The sequence below is a fragment of the Lissotriton vulgaris genome, chromosome 3_1, assembly GCF_964263255.1.
Source record: "Lissotriton vulgaris chromosome 3_1, aLisVul1.2, whole genome shotgun sequence".
Classification (NCBI taxonomy): Eukaryota; Metazoa; Chordata; class Amphibia; order Caudata; family Salamandridae; genus Lissotriton; species Lissotriton vulgaris.
In genome coordinates, this window is record NC_141689.1 from 835,542,249 (window position 1) to 835,563,490 (window position 21,242).

At 41.8% G+C, this 21,242-nt stretch overlaps 1 protein-coding gene across 1 annotated transcript in view; it reads left to right on the top strand.

The window, feature by feature from the left end:
* LOC147727102 (solute carrier family 71 member 2-like) overlaps nt 1–21,242 on the top strand; it is a 347,082-nt gene that overhangs the window by 88,393 nt on the left and 237,447 nt on the right. Inside the window, exon 2 of the mRNA XM_086961153.1 lies at nt 13,231–13,326. Coding sequence (XP_086817279.1) covers nt 13,231–13,326 — 96 coding nt within the window. The remainder of the gene's footprint in view (nt 1–13,230; nt 13,327–21,242) is intronic.

The following is a 21,242-nucleotide window of genomic DNA, read 5'->3' on the forward strand; positions in this document are numbered from 1 at the left end:
TTGAAACACAGTCTAATGCTAGACTAACATCTTTGGTAGAAAATACCTTGCTTTCATAGAAGATATGGGGAGGTATAGGATAATAATCCTCTGTCAGATTGCAGGCATACTGAGGCTTAAAAAATTCTATCCACTAGGATTCAGCAACATTATTTTGTGGGGGTTCTGCCTGTCCTCCCCTATCCCATTTAACAATATTCCAGAATTTTTGGGAATCTTTAGCATCACAAGCATGCTTCAAATCTCGCCACCTATCTTCGTCCCACTCTCTTTTTGTCGTCCTCTGAGTGCGCCTATATGAATCCCTTGCCTTTCTTACTTTAGCGGGGTTCTTAGATCTTAATTCAACACTCAGTTTATGGCGAGCTAGTCTACATTCCTCATTGTACCACCTAGCCACATTAGTTGTGATACTCTGGTTGCTCTTTTTAGGTCTCGCTACGACGAACGCGCGCTAAGCGCGTTCTCGCAGCGAGAACTATAGTCGGCGTCTCAGCTCAAAAACCAGTGTTTCGACAAGACCTGGCCGCGCGCAGCGTTTCCCCATAGGATAACGTTGTGCGCGGCCAGGTCTTTTGTCCACAGCATGGCAGAAAGGACCGGATCGCGTTGCGCGTCTCATGGAATGCAGGGGGAGTCTGCAGAGAGGCGCGCGGCACTGATAGAAGCTTCGCTGACGTGCTCTTTGTTTCTAGTCGCCCTAACCTTAAGCGGCCCCCTCCTTCCTGTTGCTGGTTGTCTATTGGAAGCATTTCTGTAGCAGCTCCTTTCCTTTCCATAAACAATCTCAATGTGCTGTTTGGGTTGTATAATTTTACTCCGATGATGTGGTACTACACTCAATTATTGGTACTGGTAACTGGTAGTCTAACTGGATGATGCTTCTTTCCCTTATGCCTCGAAACTTGCTACTTGAAACTCAATCCTTCACTTATCTGTTATCCCCACACGACCCCTTGGAGCACTTATGCGCCGTGCACGCACACCATCTACGCTAACTTGGACTTCCAATTTTAAAGAAAATCACACAATTTCTCTATACTGCGCCGTCATTCAACAGCGCACTCACACGCTGCGTGAAGGAATGTTATTCATCAAAGCCTGAAAGTCACTTCGATTCCCCGGTTACAATTAGTTCGCAACCATCACCCATACAGTTCAATACTGTGCTCAATATTCACATGTAACTTAAAAAATGACGTCATCATTAACATCATTCTTCACATTTCATCTGCTCCTCTCGTTGCATTTCTTTTCCACTCGAAATGGAAATTTTCAAAAACTTGGGCCCTGGGTCATACATCTCACCCCAAACTCCCTTGTCTTTCCTTACGTTTCACTGTGCACGCTGCCTTACCGATACGTCAGGGCTGACAGATATTCACAAGCGTCAGGCATCCACAAGCGTCGGGCATCCACAAGCGTCAAGCATACGCAAACCTCCGGCATCCACAAGCGAAAAACATACACAAGCTTCATACATCCACAAAACTCACAGAACACACACACACACACACACACACACACACACACAACACACACACAGATGACCACACATACACAACCAGACACACCCACTACCACACACACACAACCACCCACACAACTACACACACAACAACACCATCAGTGCACACTTTCACCAGACACTAACAACATCAGTCATTAGTGCACACTTTCAACAAGCACAAACACCAACAGCCGACATTGCACACTTTCAACGGACACAAACACAACAAAAAGTCACTGCACGAATCCACCAGGCACACAACACTATACATCACACCAACACCACACACCATGCTTCCGCCATGCACACACACCACCAGCTGTCAGTGCACACTTCCACCAGGCACACAAAACAGGTGTCAGTGCACACTTCCACCAGGCACACACTCACCAACAGATGTAAGTGCATGCTTCCAACAAGCACACACACCACCAGCCATCAGTGAACAGTACCACCAGGCACACACACACCACCAGCTGCCATTGCACTCTCCCACCACTCACACACACCACCAGCCATCACCGCGCAATTTATACTAGCACAGACACCACCAATCATCACTGCACACATCAATTGTTAACGCAACCACAATTAACTATTGTAACAATCACAGTATGGTGCTATTTCATTAACAATATATTCATCTAAACAACAGCATGCCACCATTTCTACAAAACAAAATTGACATCGTTTTTGGGGCTAGATTTTTTATACTTTTATGCCATGTGGAGTTGCAATGTTTAGCAATACCAATAGCTCAAAATTAATTAATGCAAGACCTATTGGATTGCAAATGCTTGTTTATTTCTTTTAAGAAATAGCTTTTTAGGCTAGAAAAGAGACAGGAGTGAGCCTCTACCACGATTTGAGGAAAATCCAACCCATTGGTCTGATTATTTAAATTGATCAGTTGGCTCACAACCTCTGCTTTTAGTGCAGCCAATTTGGCTGGATTTTCAATAAGTGTATTCCATTTGACATGGCGCATGTTATTAGAAGCAACAATGTCAAGTGTTGAAACCCCTCCCTGTGGTGAGTCCTTTCTATCGCCCTTTTGAATTAAGAATGACTAGCAAAGGGGGTTATGATCACTTTCCAGTCAAGGTGTAATAACCATATCCACTAGACTATACCATAGTCTTAGATCAACCAGCAGGTAGTCAATACGGCTACTATTGCGTCCATTATCAAATGTATTTTCTCCCCGCTGGTCAGAAGGAGTTGGCCCATTTGCCGCTCTAAGACCTCTTTCCAAGCACATAGCTTTTAGTTGAATTGCGATTGCTGACCACCTTTTTTCAGCCGGAATATCAAGTTTGGGGATGCCCCATCTAATATCTTGATCTACAGATAGTTCTGATCTTCTTGGCCAAGAGGTTCGAAAGTAGTATTAAAATCTCCGGCCACAATGGTAATGATTTGATGTGGTAAAGCATCTAGTTGGGAGTCGAGAGAGAATATTATCTCTGAAGTGTGCCCCCCATTTAGCCCTCTAGCATAGACATTAAAAATGGCCAACCATTGCTCCATCCAAGCTTAACCATCATGATATCATTAACTGGGGACCTCATTTGCTGAACTTTACAGCATAAACTCTGACGGACCCAGACCACCAAGCCACCTGCAGGGCGGCCTTTAGTTTTTTTTGTTGCTGGGATGTAAAAGTTAAGGAAACCAACACGAAAAACAGGGGCCACTGACCAAGACTCCTGGAAAAGGCATATGTCATATTGGTCTATAAATCTACACCAATTCGGGGACAATAGTTTGTTACCAATGCCCGCAATGTTCCATCAGAGTAGGGACACATTTTCTGTAATCTTGAGGGCTGTCCTAACATTAAAGGGCCGCGCTATACTTACTGGAATCTCAACCACACTCTGTGGTAGGTGTAGGGGTTGGGGTAATATTTGGAAGCAAGGTCTTACTACAGACACTTTGGTCTAGAATAGGATTAGGGTGAGCCAGTAAAGGAATGTCAAATTCCTGGATGTCCTTATCATTAATTGATATTCTAGACAATTTGGCATTAGACAATGTATTATCTTGGTTTGTGGCCATATTACCTTGTGCTTGGTGCTCAGATACTTGGATTTTAGATAAGATCTTACCCAGCGTGTTACTAATATCAACCTGAAGTCAGTCGCATTCCTCCATGTCAGTTAAGGCTCCAAAATGGTTCCTCAGTGCAAAACCATCCAACAGAGTTGAAGTCCCCCTCCCACATGGCAGGCATGCAGACAGACAATTTGGCCTAATACTCATAGTTCTCCTTAAACACCATGTCCTGTCATAGAAGAATTCTAAGGTTAGTGGTATAATTGCAGAGCCCCAGCGGTTATAGATGTTAGTCAATGTGCCAGCCAAAAGCGGGAATATCCCACTACATCTAAGAGGAGGCAATAAATCGGTAGGAGAACCTGATTTAATTCTTTTTAGGGCTTCTAATACTTCGTCCGAAGTGGTAGGCTCAAATTCAGTTAGAGACTGAGGGTGAGTAATGTCAGTGAAAGCCATGTTCTCTTGAGATACTGTGCCTGACATGGGCCTATCCTGATTATCTACTGGGAAAGAGGAGTAGATTGACTTGATTTTGTTGTCGAAATAACAAGATAGTGAGTTTACCCACTCTGAGGTGGGACTGAAAGTGGAACGCTCCACTAGGGGGCAGTGAACTCCTTCAAGATTTTATACAGTTCTTTGTTTGACTGGGCCGCTTAAGGTAGAACTATTCTTAGAAAACAATAATTCTTTGAATACTTCCTAGAAACAATATTGGCCTAAATTCATAAACCAAAAATAGCTTGTATATTTTGCTATGGGATGGTCTCGAATTTTCTTTTTTCTGTAACCAAGAGCCATTTCATAAATGTAATTTCATGATTCATTCAGTTACCATTTCCAATATCATATTATAAGCTTACAATGAAATCATTGTTTTTAAATGTGCTCAGTACAAATCTTTTTGTTTAACCATTTCAAATGCATTTTATATGTATTTATGGGTGGGATTGTAAACACATGCTATATGTTTTAGTGCTTGAACTTAGTTGAATATGATAACGTGGAGTGGGTGTTGTATAGTATTTTAGGACCCTATTGTAATTTTCCCGATTCATACCCTTATATAGGTATAAATCACCATATCATTATATAGGCATAAGAATCATAACCATATTTCGACATAGCTCATGCAGTCCAAATACGGCAGGGCTACTTCCACTAGTTCCGAAAATCTACAACGATTTCTTGGAAAACTCGGCTTCAGCAGCTAGGGACTTCCCCTTGCTCGAATACTGACTTGTCCAAGAACTCATGGAGTTTTCAAAGAACTGAGACTCTATGATGACGTTATTATGTCCACCTTTACGTCAAACTCTGTACCGTCTGCGCCCGTCCGCGCCCATATGGGACCCGGGGCCATATCCCCTGGTCTTTTCACAGGTACTCCTCTTTCATATGACGCCAAACAAATACTTGATCCAAGACCTTCAAGTACCCACACAGTGACCTCTTGATATGCTTGATCGGTTCCCTCAACATTGCCCTTATTGTTCTTTTTACTTAGATACCCCTCACCTTTTGTAACAGTTTAGAACCACAGTCGACCACTTCCTCTCTTCCTAGCTATGTGTTCCTGAGTCACAATTGTCGTTCACTGCCCAAGCACAAACGAGAAATTTTAGATTTGTTAATCGACGAAGCACCGGATGCGCTCTTTATTACTGAATCCTGGCTTCACGACAGCTCCGGACCTGACATCGCCAAAGCGTTGCCTGCAGATTACGCTATTGTCAGGAGTGACCGTCCTAAAAGGGCAGGGGGTGGTGTGGCAATTATATTTAAGAAAAAGTATCAATGCCAGTCCGATCCTTTATTTTAGGTAGTTGCGAAGCATTGCATTTTAAGCTTGCTCTCAATCCGAAAAATACCCTCACGGGTCTTTTAGTGTATCGCCCTCCGGGCATTGTAAATTCCTGGCATACTCAATTTTTAGAATACATTGCATCTGTTCTCACTTCATCTAGTAATTTTTTTAATGTAGGTGATTTAAATTTGCATCTTGATGACCCTACTGATAGTATGGCGGGTAACTTCATTGCAGATCTAGCCTCTATGAATTTAACCTTACATAATAAGGGCCCCACTCATAAAGGTGGACATCTTTTAGATCCTATTCTTTCTAATATCATTCAACTAGTCTGTCTTCCGGCACTGCCAGTTCCCTGGTCTGACCATTACCTCATTAAATTCACTATAGTGAGTAATGAAGCACTGTCTAATTACAACTCTTCTGTGAACATCAGGAAGCGAGACTGGAAGAATTTTGATATTGTTGCTTTTAAAAAAGCCCTGCTCGACCTTGCGCCTAATTATCCACTAGGTTTGGTGACATGGAAGCGGCTGCCAGCTCAGTGAATTCCTGGCTTTTTTAAGCTATCAACATCTGTCTCCCCCTTTCTAAAAAGAAAATAACTGTTCATAAGTCACCTGCCCCTTGGTACAATGAAACCTTTAGTCTTCAAAAATCCCAATGCAAAAAATTGGAACGTGCCTGGAGAAAGGACTACTCCATCCCAGCCGGTCTTGTATATAAAACGGAACTAAAGCAATATCACAAGGCTTGCGCTCACACTAGAGCCACCTATGCTAATAAAATGATCACTGAAGCAATGAACAAATCTAAAATATTGTTCAATGTAGTCGGAGATCTTGCTGGCTCACAAACTACTGCTATACCCCCCCTCTCTCCAGCAGTAAATGTGATGAACTTGCCCAGTACTTTATTTCTAAAATCGAAAACATTTACCAGGATATTGCTGCCCGTGACGACAACGATGTCTTAACTAATTCATCCTCCATTACGAGTAATGGCGCTGACTCCTTCTCGCTTCTCACTGAACCTTGTTCACCTTCGGCCTCACTATTGACTTGGCCTGATCTTTCTCCTTCTACTTTACTAGAGATCTTAAACAATATTAAGTCTGGCTCTCCAATTGAACACTTACCTATTTCGATTTTATGTAAGTTAGAGCTCCCTCAACTTACTGTGATCTGCACTTTACTCAATTCCTCACTTACCTCGGCTACTGTCCCTAGCTGTTGGAAGGACACAATGGTCACCCCGCTATTAAAAAAACCAACTGCGGATCCCAATGATGCTTCAAATTTTCGCCCCATTTCATTACTGCCTGCATTTTCTAAAATTCTTGAAAGGCATATTCATCTGCATTTATCGCATTTTGTAGCAACTAACAATCTTCTTCACCCCTCCCAGTCTGGTTTTCGTCAGAGTTTCTCTACAGAAACCACCCTTCTAGGAGTGACTGAGAATCTTCGCCTACTACTAGATCGAGGTGAATCGGCTGCACTGATATTGCTTGATCTCAGAGTAGCCTTCGATACTGTATCTCACAGTAACCTCCTTAACAACCTTGCTTCTTTCCGCATTGGCGAAAAAGCATTGCATTGGCTTTCGTCTTTCATCACTGACCGGACTTTCCAAATCTTTTCTCACACGTCTACGTCCAATACTTATTTTTCCCCACATGGTGTGCCCCAGGGTTCTATTCTTAGTCCTCTTCTTTTCAATCTTTATGTTATTCCTCTGGCCCATATTGCACATTGTTTTGGTCTGAATTTATTTACTTACGCTGATGATTCGCAAATTGTGTTTTCCCTATCCCAAGCTGATCCCACCTCTTCCTCATCTTTGCAAACGGGTGTCAGCGAAATATCCCGTTGGATGAATCACAATTTTCTTACATTAAATAGCAATAAGACAGAGGTATTAGTCTTTGGAAACAAACCCGATCTTTGGAGCCCGAGACACTGGCCATCGACCATGGGTTCCTTACCCACTCCATCTGAACGAGTACGTTATCTCGGGGTCATTATTGATAAGGATCTATCTATGAAAGATCAGGCCAACAAAGTTGCAGCCACCTGTTTTACCATCCTAAGGTGGTTGAGAAAAATCTTTTGGATTTTGCCTTCTAACACCCAGAGATCTGTAATGACGGCCTTGGTGACCTCCAGACTAGACTACGGGAACATGCTCTACCTGGGGTCTACCAGGGCGGTCCTGCGCCGTCTCCAATTGGTTCAAAATGCTGCTGCATGGCTTCTCTGTGGTTGTCGAAAACGTGATCATATCACTGAGCGTCTCAAGGAGCTTCACTGGCTCAATCTTGACAACCGGGTAAAATACAAGGCACTGTGCTTCATGAACAAGATCAAGATTGGAGTCGCCCCCTCCTATCTTCAGTCCCTTGTTAAACCTTATGTTCCTGCCTGTTCACTTCGTTCTTCTTCCCAACACCTTTTTTTGTATTCCTAAGTTCAGACACTCGAGAATGGGCGGTTGCTCTTTCGCTACCTTAGGACCCAAACTCTAGAATTCTCTTCCCTTGGACTTGCGGATGGAGAACTGTCATATTCTCTTCCGTAGAGCCGTAAAGACCTGGCTTTTTGTCCAATAATTTTCCACTTGGATTGTATTTTGCTGCAATTGTCTTTCAGCGCCGGGAAACCCTTACGGGTAGCTGTCGAGCTATATAAATGTAATAAATAAATAAATAAATAAACATGCCCACACTTGCCATAGCAAACACACGGTGGTTTGGAGCAGTTCGACTATCTAGTTTGACTATCTACTTGCCTGACGCGCCCTGCTACTGCAAGTGCCGAAGGAAGCCGACCCTCCAGCAGACGCACTGAGAGAGACGCTGTCTTTTATCCTGCTGAGAAATCCAGCTCCAGTGTTTCCAAGCTACCCTTGCGGGTTGTTGGGAAATTGAATCCTGAGATTGACCTTCTTCATTCTAAACCAAGGTACGGAGCTGATTAGACCCTAAGAGAAATCTTGGCTAGAGTCTTGGCAAAGAATACTAAATTTATGCTACACCTCACTTACTTCTTCCCTCGTACTAAGCTTAGGTTAGGTACACCGGGGTAGGCGTATTTTAGAAGCATCAGTTGAGTACTTTTTAGCCTTTGTTATTTATGTATGTATTTATCTATGGTCTAGAAACCATACAATGCTCTTACAGAATTATTTTATTCTCTTTTTACTGTATGCATTATATTTTGTAACTAGTTTTACGATTGTAGCAGTTCATTTCTTATGTTTGAGAAAGAAGACTGTTCAATAAATCTTTTTATTAAAAAAAAAAGCCCGTCTATCTATTTCTCTCTACATCTGGTGCAACGAAGCATTGACTGAGCACGATTGACTGAGTAAAATATCTATCCATTGTTTCCACGACTCTGAAGATCAGTTTTATCATGGGGAAACAAAGTTGTCATGTTTATGAGGTTGTCAGAAACTAAATCCCTTCTTGTGAACTCGAGAAAGTTTCTAGTGACCTCTGAGCTAGCTGGCACTCACAATTAAGTCTAATATATTCGATAGCGACCTAGTAGACTTAAGTCCTACGTCACCTCTATAGGATATATTACTCCAATGCGCAGAGCCTATTGAGAATATAGGAACTACACTACACTAAGGTGTGTGCCTTTGTTTCCCCGCTGCTTTGTTTGCATCAGGTGTGAGGCTTCAGGCTGCTCTCAGCCAAGAGACTTAAAAGGAGACCCTCTAATTCGGCCTTTGTTATGGGCCCAGCAGGAGTCTAAGAAAATAAGAGAGCTCTATCCTGTCCCTGTGTGCACATTGTTGCTTGTTACAGAAGGGAAGCGGACAACGTGTAGGCGCTGCTGAAAGTGTCTCGTGTTTGGAAATTACACCGGCACGAGTTCAGCACATTATTCAGTGGGGCCTAAATTCTTGGCAGGATGGACAGCTTTCACCCTGTGAAAAAAGTGGTCGACGCTGTCCACCCGCATGTACCCCCGACTCGTGCCCTGGGTGTGTTGATTTCGCACTTGTAGAATCACACTGCGCCCCTCCAGTGACTGCTCAGGCGCTCAGTCCAGCACTTGAATCAAGCTGGGAGCACTCGTACTGAAAAGCTGTTGCAGGAAAACAATTCAAATATTTATAGAGGCACCATGAAGCTAAAGTGGGCCGTGCTGGAAAATTAAATAAATTAAAAAGCGCGTCCGCTATAGTTAAAGCTTACCACGCTACAAATTAAATACATAAATAGGCATGGCCCCTATTTATAGTTAAAAGTGACCTGCAGCCATTACTATTAAAAATATAAAAGCGGGCGGCATGCTGCCTTGTAGGAAAGCACGTCATGGGTCATTAAAGAAAATAGTGCTCACGGACTAGACAAAGCAGACTGTGTAAAAAGTCCAGTCCTTATGAGAGGTTACAAATGCAGGCAATGGGGTACCATGGAGGGACTACTAAGCCTATTTATCAATCAAAAGCAGCGATATGGAAAAGGCAGTAACAGGAGCCAATTGGAAAGATGGGTGGAAATGGGCAGAACTTATTTTCCATACCTCAATACAGCATGCCTCACAGAGCAGCGCATGTGCTGCCCCGTCTTGTCCTAAAAAGTGGTCTTTTGCAGACCAAATGTAATACTTTCTGAAATTTCTGTTAGGTCCTGCAAGTTGCTCCCTCTCTTTTGTGTCTGGGTGCTCCCCCCCCCCCCCCCCCCCCCCCCCGTCCTAGTCTTTGCTGGACAAGCCTGGTCCTGACAGTTAAACCCACTTATGTGCTATGGCAAGCATTTTTTGTGTTTTCAGCTCAGTGAGAAACTCTTACTGTTAACCCAATGTCTCCTATAGATTGCTTTATATTTGTAAATGATTTTTTAGTTACTTATAGAGAGCACAACTCATCCTCAAAGGGATAGCCCGGCGCTAGACCATATCATTACCAGTTGTGAGTGTGACCCTAAAGTGGGTATAATCCTGTATCAATTTATCCCGAAATGTCACCAGATCTGAACCAGCACATAGATTGTGGGGGAGTTTGTTCCAATGAGTGGAAGACAAAACGTTTTTAAAAGTACACACATCCGAGACTCTTTAATTCTTCTTCAAAATATTACAGCCTTATTGGCTGACTTAAGGTTCTATACGGGTTTGTGAAAATTGACTCTGTTCAGCAGTAACATTTGTCCGTTTCCGTAAAGTGCTCTGTAGGTATGGCACATACATTTGAAAATTGCTTGTGTGCGGACTGGATGCCAGTGGAGAGTGTTAAGCCAGGGTAATGCTGAGTTGCTTTTATAAAAAGCATGGTTTTACAACTGTTGTGAATAGTCTGTACCCGTGTCAACAAGTACTCAGCCATGCCCACATATAGCGCATTTGCATAATCCAGCCTCCTCGTAATTAAGTCCTGGACTATTTCTTCCCCATACTACTGAAATCCATTGGAATAATTTGGGAAGGATTTGTAGCAGCCCAAAACCAATACCTCGAACACTACTTACTTGTTCTCGCAGGTACAAGGCATCATCAATAAGACATTCCAAGTTTTTGACCACTTTCTTAGGTTTTAGTGTGTGGTCTAACCTACCTGTGTTTCTCATTTCTCTTATTCCCCTTTTGTGCTTCCTATTGATGTTCCTTGGTATATTTCAGAATAAGTTACAATTTATATTTTGTATGGTTTTATAGGGACTAGAAATTTCATTTTTTTCGAGGAAGAAGAGAAACCTAACCAGGAGGCTTGTTTTTGAGAATTATTGCTCCTGAAACTGATCCGCTTCTGACCTGCATAACTGCCCTTTTACTTACATCTGCTACGCGTTTTTATAATATTGTTAAATTAAAGCAGTTAACCTGCTGCATTGTCAGTGTTATTTGGGTAGTATACAAAATAATTGTACCTATTGAATAAGAGAGGGACACATTAAAAAAAATATTTCTGTGTGTTCTGTTAGATTCAAAAATTATTTGTGGAGCCACAGATTCAATCTAAAAATAAATCTGATTATTTCATGCATTTCACGGTTCAAAAGTCCAAATGTATGGCCCGAGAACTACAAAGGTTTCAGATTGGTGTAACAGAATTATGTTTTTTTGTTGTCGGCCTACATGGATCTGTAGTTCCAAAGCTATATACCTTAGTCTGCTTAATCTAAAGTATTTTCAGGGACTAATTGGGAGGAAAGCGACCACAGCTCAACCCCTGGGTGGACAAGGAGGCAAAGCAACAGATTTGATAATCCATGTGGCCAGATTAAAGAACCATTGCCTGTGACTTTTAAACAGCCGAGAAGTAGTTCTCAAATATTTCAAAGGCTGATAGTCAAACCAAAATTCATTGTTCAAGAATTTAAAACTAAATTAATGATAGCAAGAAAAAAATTAGAACATGCATTTTAAAGATGGTTGTAAAGTATACCACAGCAACCAGAAGTGTATGAAAGGGACCTACTTTAAAAGTTATGTTCAATTTATGATGTAATAGCTGAAAACAATTAAAATAGGCCACTTATTCCTCTTTCTGGCGCCATAGCACACCTAGGTCGCCAATTACCGGTCGGTAACGGCCGAATTCGGCCGTTACCGACCGGTAATTGGTGATTGAGATGTAGGGGCCATTATTTTACAGAATCGTTAAATTTACTGAATCGGTAAATTTACCGATTCTGTAAAATACTGAATCGGTAATTTTACCGAATTCGGTAAATCAAGATGTAGGTGGCACTCCACAGAGTGCCACAGGCCCTTAAGAGTCTGTATTTTACCACCCAATCCTATTGGGTGGTAAAATACCGAATTCAGGTGTGCATGCACACCTGTACCATGTGACACACAGACATGCCCTTAGGGCATGTATGTGTGCCACATGGCAAACAAGCCTGCACTTGGGGTGCTAGAGGGTGTCAAAGTGACACCCCCTGCACCCTTGCTGGATTCGGTATTTACCGATTCGTTAAATACCGAATCGGTATTTCCCATTGATTCCATAGGAATCAAAGTGGAATACCGATTCGGTATTTACCGGATCGGTAAATACCGAATCTTACAGATTCGGTAATTCAAAATAAAAAATTACCTACATCTCCCTCCTTCTAATTTACCGATTCATAAATACAGATTCGGTATGATTCGGTATTTATGAGTCGGTAAATTAGATTTACCTACATCTGGCCCCTACTAACTAACTGTAAAGCAGAGAAGCATAGAAGCATAGAGTTTGTTGTATAATGGGGGAGTGGGTGACCATAGTCCTAGGTGGCAGGCGGGCAACTAGAGCCACATTTCGGGAGGGGGGGATGAAAAAGATTTTGGTGGGGCTAATTCTTCTAGCCATAGGCAGATAGGCTCTAAGAAAGGGGGAAAAGACAAAAAAGCCTCATTACTAAGTAAATGGACTTTTAAAGACCTGTGAAGTACTCGTGGGCATCAATTAGAGGGTCACCAGCCCCCAAAGCTGTCTCAGCAGGGCTGGCACACACGAATGGGAGGGGGGCTGAAGCCCGGTGAGCGCTATGGGAGTTGTACGCCTGTTAAGGGGTCGATATCAAAGTTTTTAGTGTTTACAAGGTACGTTTTCTAGCATTTATATCCAAAGGGTTTGTTTGTAACTGGTACACTTACTGTTTGTAGTACACTTAACGTTTGACAAACTGGATAAGTTGTTTCTAATTTGAGCTTGTTCTTTGCAGCTTTTTTGGTGATATTGTTTGGAGGTTCTTTGTTAATAGTAGTTGCCCTATACACCCAAACTCTGTATACTTTTAGTCCCAAAAACATTATACTATTGACAAGATCCATTGTTAAAGAACCAAATTCATTTTTAATGTTTTAATTTTTACCATCTTTTATTCTACCTCTCTCCTTAGCCACAAGGAATTGGACGGCCAAGTGTGTATCATGCAGTAGTCGTCATCTTCCTGGAGTTCTTTGCCTGGGGCCTCTTGACAACTCCCATGCTCACAGTAAGTGGTTTTGTTTATTTCCTCTCATTAGTCCTCTTTTCTGAAGCTTTTCACACCAGAAAACAAAAGCACATTCAACAAAAATATAAACAACACCTCGGTGTGGTCAAAGGAGGTGCCTTCTTGTATACAGTTGTAAATCAGTCCTCTCTCGGAACAGCATGAACCGAAAATAACACATTTTAAAACTGTTATAGTGCAAGCAAGACCCCAGAGCTAACTTAATTTCGTACAGTTGTTATATTAATGACTGTCACATTTGAGGCTCATTGATACTGGCAGGGAAAGGCAACATAAGACACTGCACCTCCCCCGCATATTAAAGTACAAGTTTTGAAAGCGGGTATTGGCCTACTTATAAAAGCATAAAGCCCACTGTAGTCAACACAGTGAAAACACTGTCTTTGTGTTTTAGCATTCTTTAAAGCGCAATTTTAGTTGTGGAATCTTCTTGTACAGCTTCTCCCTCTGATGATCATCACAAAACCACACTACAAAACCATTTCATAATTTACACGTTACCTTTTCCATGGTGAATTCTTTATTTAGCTCATCTCATCAAAGAACCTGGCCCTGGTGTCTTCCTTCTCACATTCATTCCTTTTCTTTTTCTTACCAGTTGTAATTATTTCCTTCTTAGACCTTCAATTAAACCCTTGTCTACAAAATATTACTCTGAAGAACCTAAAATTAAATATTAAACCTGCTATCAACGATATGATTATAATTACTGATGTTAATACTATCTTTAACATACAACCACACAAATCACCAAACCATTTGCCAGCCTTTAAAATTCCATCTCCGATCACACTAACTATTTCCCATTCACCTCTGATCAAGAACCTTTTCCTCATGTGAAACATTAGTAATATTATTGATGTATTGATTCATAAGCCCCCTATTTTGAGGAACAAACTCACAACATTGCCTCAATTTCAACACACTGCCTTCTTTTACAAGAAGAATGTCCAACTCTTATCTGTTTTATAAGAACATAATGCTCAAAGCAATTATTAAATCGGCAACTTCTGAATCTTCACATCATTCAAAGCTATACCAAAAGGAGAAATGCACACACCAAACCTATCCATAAGCACTAGCCAAAACCGTGTTTCACTCTTTTAAGACCATTGTCACTCATTACATTCACATGGTACACTCTAGGAAATACTAAAACATGATAGCAACTCCTCACTTAATTTTGTGGTAGGTTGAAATATGCAATTTTGCCATAAACATAATAAAGCCATCTATATATAGATACTTCACCCTTTAAAAATGCATCCTCAACCACACAATTATAGCTACTTTACTCCTTCCATAGAGCCTGTTCCACTTCCGGCTAGGGGCTGGTTATCGCTCTAGCTGTTGCTCTCACTCTCGGTCATAAGACCGATGCTGCGACGGACGCGCACAGCGGGCGCGCCTAAGGCGAACCAGTCTATGCCTGTCTGCGCTTGGTCGTCGCAATGAGCCAGGACCCCTGGCTCTTCTAAGGTAAATAATAAAGTCATACATCGCCATTGTTATTCAACAGCTACCTTACACCAATTACAAGTCCAGCATAATACCAGCCCCACACAACAACTCCTATGCACAAATAGCTATCCACATTTACTAGAGGGCCCGTGGCATGCTATAAATGTCATTTTCAAGGTAACTGTGACTTGGGTATTGTACTGGGAAAAGCCTCCCCCCCCCCAACACTACGAAGTTTGAGCTAAAAAGCTTCCTCTGCAATGCAAGGTCGCTACCTAAACATGCAACGGAAATAGGGGATACAATCACCTCCCGGTATCCGGATAGCTGTTTCTTAACAGAAACATGGCTAAATCCCTCCTATCTCCCAGCTATTGCACTAGCAATCCCAGGGAACTACAAACTCATTGAACTTGATCAAGGCATAAAAATGGGTGGGGGGGGGGGTATTGCCATAGTTTTTAAAAACACTATAAGTGTAACATAGATCACTACCTTCCTTTCCGACACTATGGAACTTGGTATTTTTAAAAAAAAAGTTTCCGCAATGGTTAATTGGAATGGAGCTTTAATATATTGCCCACCTGGGTCCAAGACCAACTTTAGCCAACAGCTGGTGGAAAAAATAACCACTTATGTTCCTGCCTCAAAGAAATTCCTTCTCCTTGGCGATTTAATTTTCCGTGGGGAAGACCTCGCCAACCTGGAGGTAACAAAACTACTAACGGACTTGGAGACTCTGAGACTCTCCCAAAGAATTAGAGGTCCCACTCACACCGCAGGTCACACACTTGATCTACTATTCTCCAACTTTGACTGTGTGGATTGTAAGGCTCCACTACCTCTCACGTGGACAGATCATCATTTAATTATTTTTGATGTACAGTCATCATATCCACGGTCTAAAACCAGGAACAGCAGACAAGCAGGTGACACCTACAGGCCATGGCATAAACTTACTGCTGAATCCTTTCAGGAGGAAGTTAACCATCGGAACCTGCCACAAAATAATCAAACGATCTTGAAGCTACTGGAGTCTTTTAACTTTGCTCTGACAGCGGCATTGTATATAATTGTTCCTCTTAAAACCTGCCGTGCTACCCATCATCTACCCTCCTACCCCCGGTACACACCAGTGTTAACAATAGAAAAATCTAAATGTAAGAATTTAGAGCGGCGTTGGGGTGAGAGCAAGAGCCCCGAGATGAGGATTTGTACAGACAAACGCTGACCTGTTACCACCACAACTTCAAATTAGCCAGGCATAGCTTTATCATCAATCAAATCGATTGGGCAGGTAACTCTTCCAACGCCCTTTTTAATATAGTCCATGAATTTATCACGCCCGTGGTGTGCTCTTAGTCTCTGCCTGAGTCCCAGAATTTTTGCGACTTGTTGGCCAATTTTTTCCAGGACCAAATCTCCAACATTTATTCAAAACTGCATATCGTCCCTTATCAAAACCCTGGATTTTCTTCTAAGCCTAAGTAGCCAAAAACCACCTCTTACATTTTAGAGAGTTTCAAGCCTTTCTCACTGGAAGAAATCCATAGCTCCTTGGTATTAGCAAAGTCAGGTTCCCCGCTGGATACCTGTCCACTTAAACCAATGTCCCTGTTGGCTACTCTTTGCGCCCCAGAAATCTTCAAGATTTTTAACTGTTCCGTCAAAACAGGCACCATTTGGTCAGAATGGAAGACGGCCTGCGTACATCCCATTCTAAAAAAAATCCTTCTTTGGATCATAAATCATTATGCAACTATTGCCCTATATCCTTATTACCTCTTTTGGGTAAACAGCTTGAAGGTCTGGTCAATAAGCTACTCATCTCTTATCTAAAAATGAATCAGATCCTTGACCCTTCCCAATTTGGCTTCCACCCATGCCATAGCACAGAGACAGCGCTTCTGGCAGTAAGTGACTCTCTGCGTCCTGAATGATAGAAATCAAACTGTCAACGTGGGTCCTTATTTCTCATGCAAATAACCCTAGATAAGGGCATGCCGCAGGGCTCATGTGTGAGTCCCACCTTGTTTAATATCTATATGGCTCCTTCGGCTGAGATCGCAGAGCGCTTTGGCTCCGAAATAATTTCTTAGGCTGATGATACCCAGCTGATGTTTACACCAGGCCAGGACATGGTTGCGGAAAAAGAACGTTTTTTCTCAGGCATGCTAGCTATCTCAGACTGCATGAATAAGAACTATCACACCCCTTATTTCTTCGCCGGAGGCCCCGCGAGCATTTCCTTACTCTGCAGTTTCTCCTAGCTCAGCATTATAGTTACACTTTCTCAGGAGCTCTGGTCATTACGTGCACACAGCAGTCTCACGTGACTACCATCTTGCGAAGCCGGCCAATCATGATGAACGCTAAATGCAAGTTTCCATTGCACTGCCTTTGATTATGCATTGAGACCAGTTGGTCTGGTGCTACCGACACATTCTGCACCATATGATTTTTGTTCCTTTCCATTTGAACAACCATTTGCAACTCATTCTGCTGTCTATATGGATTCGACCTACATTCCCGTTTCCAATTCCCCCATAAAAATAGCAAGGTGTAATCTTTTCCAGCATATTAATATTTGCATTTGGCTCCTTTGAATCCTTGGCAAAACCTCTAACTTTGCCTTAAGGAACATTGATCCTATTTTGTGTAAATTGAAATCATTACTCTGCAAAGGTGAAACTTTCCTGCCACCTTTAAAAAAAAAACTTCATTTTAGCCACCATAATCTTTTTCTTCTATAATCTTAATCTGCTTGTCATCAAAAAAGTTACCACAATACATGGCATACTTAAAATTCTTATTGAGAGATCTTGCATATCAAGCTATCTCAGACTCTGCTGATTATAGGAACTGATTCTTGGACAACAAACCCAAAATGAATGCTCAAAGAATTCACTGTTGCCTTCTTTTGAGGGATCGACTCTGCTGTACTGTCTAGATATTTGCATTAATCGCTCATAATTTGCATGCGCGGATTCTTTAGGCTCCTGTGTCACCCTCATAATCTTCAACTAATGTATTTCTTTCTGTGCCACTATAGTCTTCAAATGGTTAATCACCAATTTATATTTATCCATCACAATAGGTGATGGACCATTCATTATTAGCAGAAACCCTTAACGATTTTTTATCTGGCCAACTTGCAACTGTCTTGCACTCTAATCACAAACCTTTGGGGATTATAATCTCAAACCACATTTTCAGAAGAACCTTGTAAATCGTAACAATTCTTTCTGCAACTTTATTCCACTTGTCTGGTTCTTTTCTGAGCTTTGGAAAATTCTTTGTAAATGTCTGAAGTTCAGACCTTGTCTACGGCACATGAGCATCTTCATATCCATCTGGTAGTGCATACTCTACCATCACGTCACACTCTGAATCCCTCACAAGCATTCCATTTTATTTCTCTGTATCTTTTCAAGTTCTTCCAGTTGTTTATACAGTTTATCAATTCTTTCACAATTGTCCTCAAGCTGACATGTTCCATTTTTTTTATTTCACAATCACTTTCCTATTCCATAACTCCTACAGTCTTTTTATACAGATGCACATCAAGTTCGCTCGCTAGTCCATATGCATTGCAGTTACGCCTTGTTGTGTCTTAACTCCAGTATCTCAGCTATTCTTCATTAAATGTCAGTTTTCCGTCCTCATCAATAGTGCCATTAATAATTTCTCCCAGTTCTATTTTAAGATTAACAATATCAATGTAATCTGGTTCTTCCTGCCCTGGTACCACCATTGTACTGGTACTAGGTAGTATAGCAACACCAGAACTCAGTACTAATGAAGCAGAACTTGGCTCTCCAGCTGCCCTCTCTTGTACTTGTGAAATCTGATCACGCGTTTCCCCAATACGAAAAGAGGGGTTTTGGGTGCCACCCTGTCCGCTTTTCGTACTGCCCCTCCGGACAAGGTAGCCTGCTTAGTGGATGCCGTAAAGACTTTTCTTATCTGCTTGTTTAGTTAACAATAAGATAAGAAAACTCTTTAGTACAGCCCTGAAGCAGGCACAGAGTGTAGAGGCACATGGGGTCACGGGGAGGACAGGGGGATCCTGGCAGACTCTGTGTTTTGCACGGGCAGCCTCTCCTCGCTTGAGCCACCCACCCCCCTTGGAGCACACGCCAGCTCAGGGAGCTTCTCCTCGCCCCCACCCCCCCCTGCTCGGAGCACACAAGCTGCTGGCCCTTGTTTTAGTACTTGCTACTACTTTTCCTTGCTTGTTATTTTCACGATGTGCAGATATTGCAGAGCAGGGTCGCCACACACCAGCAGCTGGCATTTGACACAGTCTACCAACTCCCAGCGGAGAGCAGGAACAGAGAATGATGTGACCGTCGCAATATGTCAAGACCAAACTCCGCAAAGAGGTCATATTTTTTTAGCAAAATATATTGGGGCTTTTTGTGACTATTTCAAAGAAATATCACATTATGAATAATTTTAAGTTGGATTAATCAGAGGAGGTGATTTCAATGAAAATGTGGTATGTTCTATTAAAGGAGTTAAGCAGGATATGTGTATTCAACACTTGACAAAATTGTGATTTCATATCTTTGTTAGAATGCCACTTTTCAGTGAGAATAAAAATATGTCATTTGCATATTATAACCCTCGCTTGCTTCACCTCACCCAAAGAGAGGCGGGGCTTACAGTACCCTTTTCTAACAATATCTCTTGCAGATTCGTGGCAGCTTCGCTGCTCCACCTACGCGAGACCTAAAAAACGAGACTGGACAAGGAAACCTATAAACTCTAAACAAATAGGCTAGAAAACCTTGTCTTCCAACTGAAATACGGAAAGGAAAAAATATAGAAAGAACTCAAATTTAGATAAATCTCTGATAAGCAGCAATCTACCTTTCAGTTGTGCGTTTATTTTCCTTGCACAAAGAAAAGAACATCTCGATCTTGATTAATTCAAACTCAAATCGACCATCGAGGACCTGTAGAACACTACTGTTTAAATTCTTGACATGAAGACGCATTCCTTCAGCAGACAACTTAAATATTTTTATTCCTGAGTTCTTGGATTACTTTGAACCTGGTAACCTAAAATCCCAAACCTTTGAAACACAACATTTCAATAAACCGAATTCAAAGCAGTTTCATCAGTTCATATAAATCAGTTACAATACAATGCAAATTTCAACTTCAGTGAGATTGATGTGCAAGCGCTACATTAAACACAAAATCATTCACAAGACAAAATTCATATTGCCGCGAAACAGTTCTCACTCAAAGTCTCACTGCATAACAATCCAAAAGCCATGTGTAAAACAACAAACTTCACATAGCCCCATTTATCATACTCCCATAATGCAGTTCCAGCAACTCCCTGTTTGAATCAGCACATCCTATTACTCTGTAACTGTGACTTGGTAAAATATTAAGGATTACATCACAGTAATATTTAGGAAGGTGCAAATTCGAATTACAGAGTTGCACTGTTAGACTTGCCATTTTTAGCGTGTTTTCCCTTGTCTTTTTTGCTTCAGACCTCCTGTTTTGACTGTGTGCTACATTTTATTTTTAGAGCTCTGGGCACTTTACTACTGCTGATCAGTGCTAAAGTGTCAGTACTCCCTGTGTAATTGTAACTGATTAGCCATGATTGGCATATTTGATTTCCTGGTAAGACCCTAGTAAAATGCACTGTGTGTGCGCGCAGGGCTTGTACTTCAAATGCTAGTAGTGGGTCTGCAGAACTGATTGTGCCACCCATATGAGTAGTCCTTTACCCATGTCTCAGACCTACCACTGCTTTGTCTGTGTGTGCAGTTTTAAACTGCCATGTCGACCTTGCAAGTGCTACGACTTGCTAGGTCCAAGCCTTCTACATGTAAGGTACCCCTAAGGTAAGGCCAAGTTGGCTCTATGTCAGGGTGCAGTGTATTTAAAAGGTAGTACATGTACTTGTGTGTTTTACATGCCCTGATAGTGAAATACTGCTTATTTTGTTTTCAGTATTGCAAGGTATCTCCCTTCCTTAGGTTATCTTTAAAGCTGTCTTGCAGCATCTTACAAGTGTTACTTCCAATTGGGAAGAGATAAAGGTTTGGAGTATGGGGTCCCTGAATTCACAATTTAAAAATACATCTTTTAGTGAAGTTGGTTTTTAAATGATTGCTTAAAAATACCACTTTTACAAAGTGAATATTTTCTGGCTTTACCATACTGTGCCTCTATCTGCCTTTGGAACTCGCGTCTGAGGAAGGGCGACAGTTGGGCTGTTTGTGCATTCACTCTAGACAGTCACACAAAGGTAGCGAGTTGTGCGTTTCATATCCTGATGGCCCCTCATCAGGCTAATGGGTCTTCCTGAGCTAGAGTGGTGGGAAGATGTGTCACTGACTCCTTAATAGGGCTGTGCCTGTCTTTACCCAAAGCTGTTTCCATCCCACAGTAGGGTGTTTGGA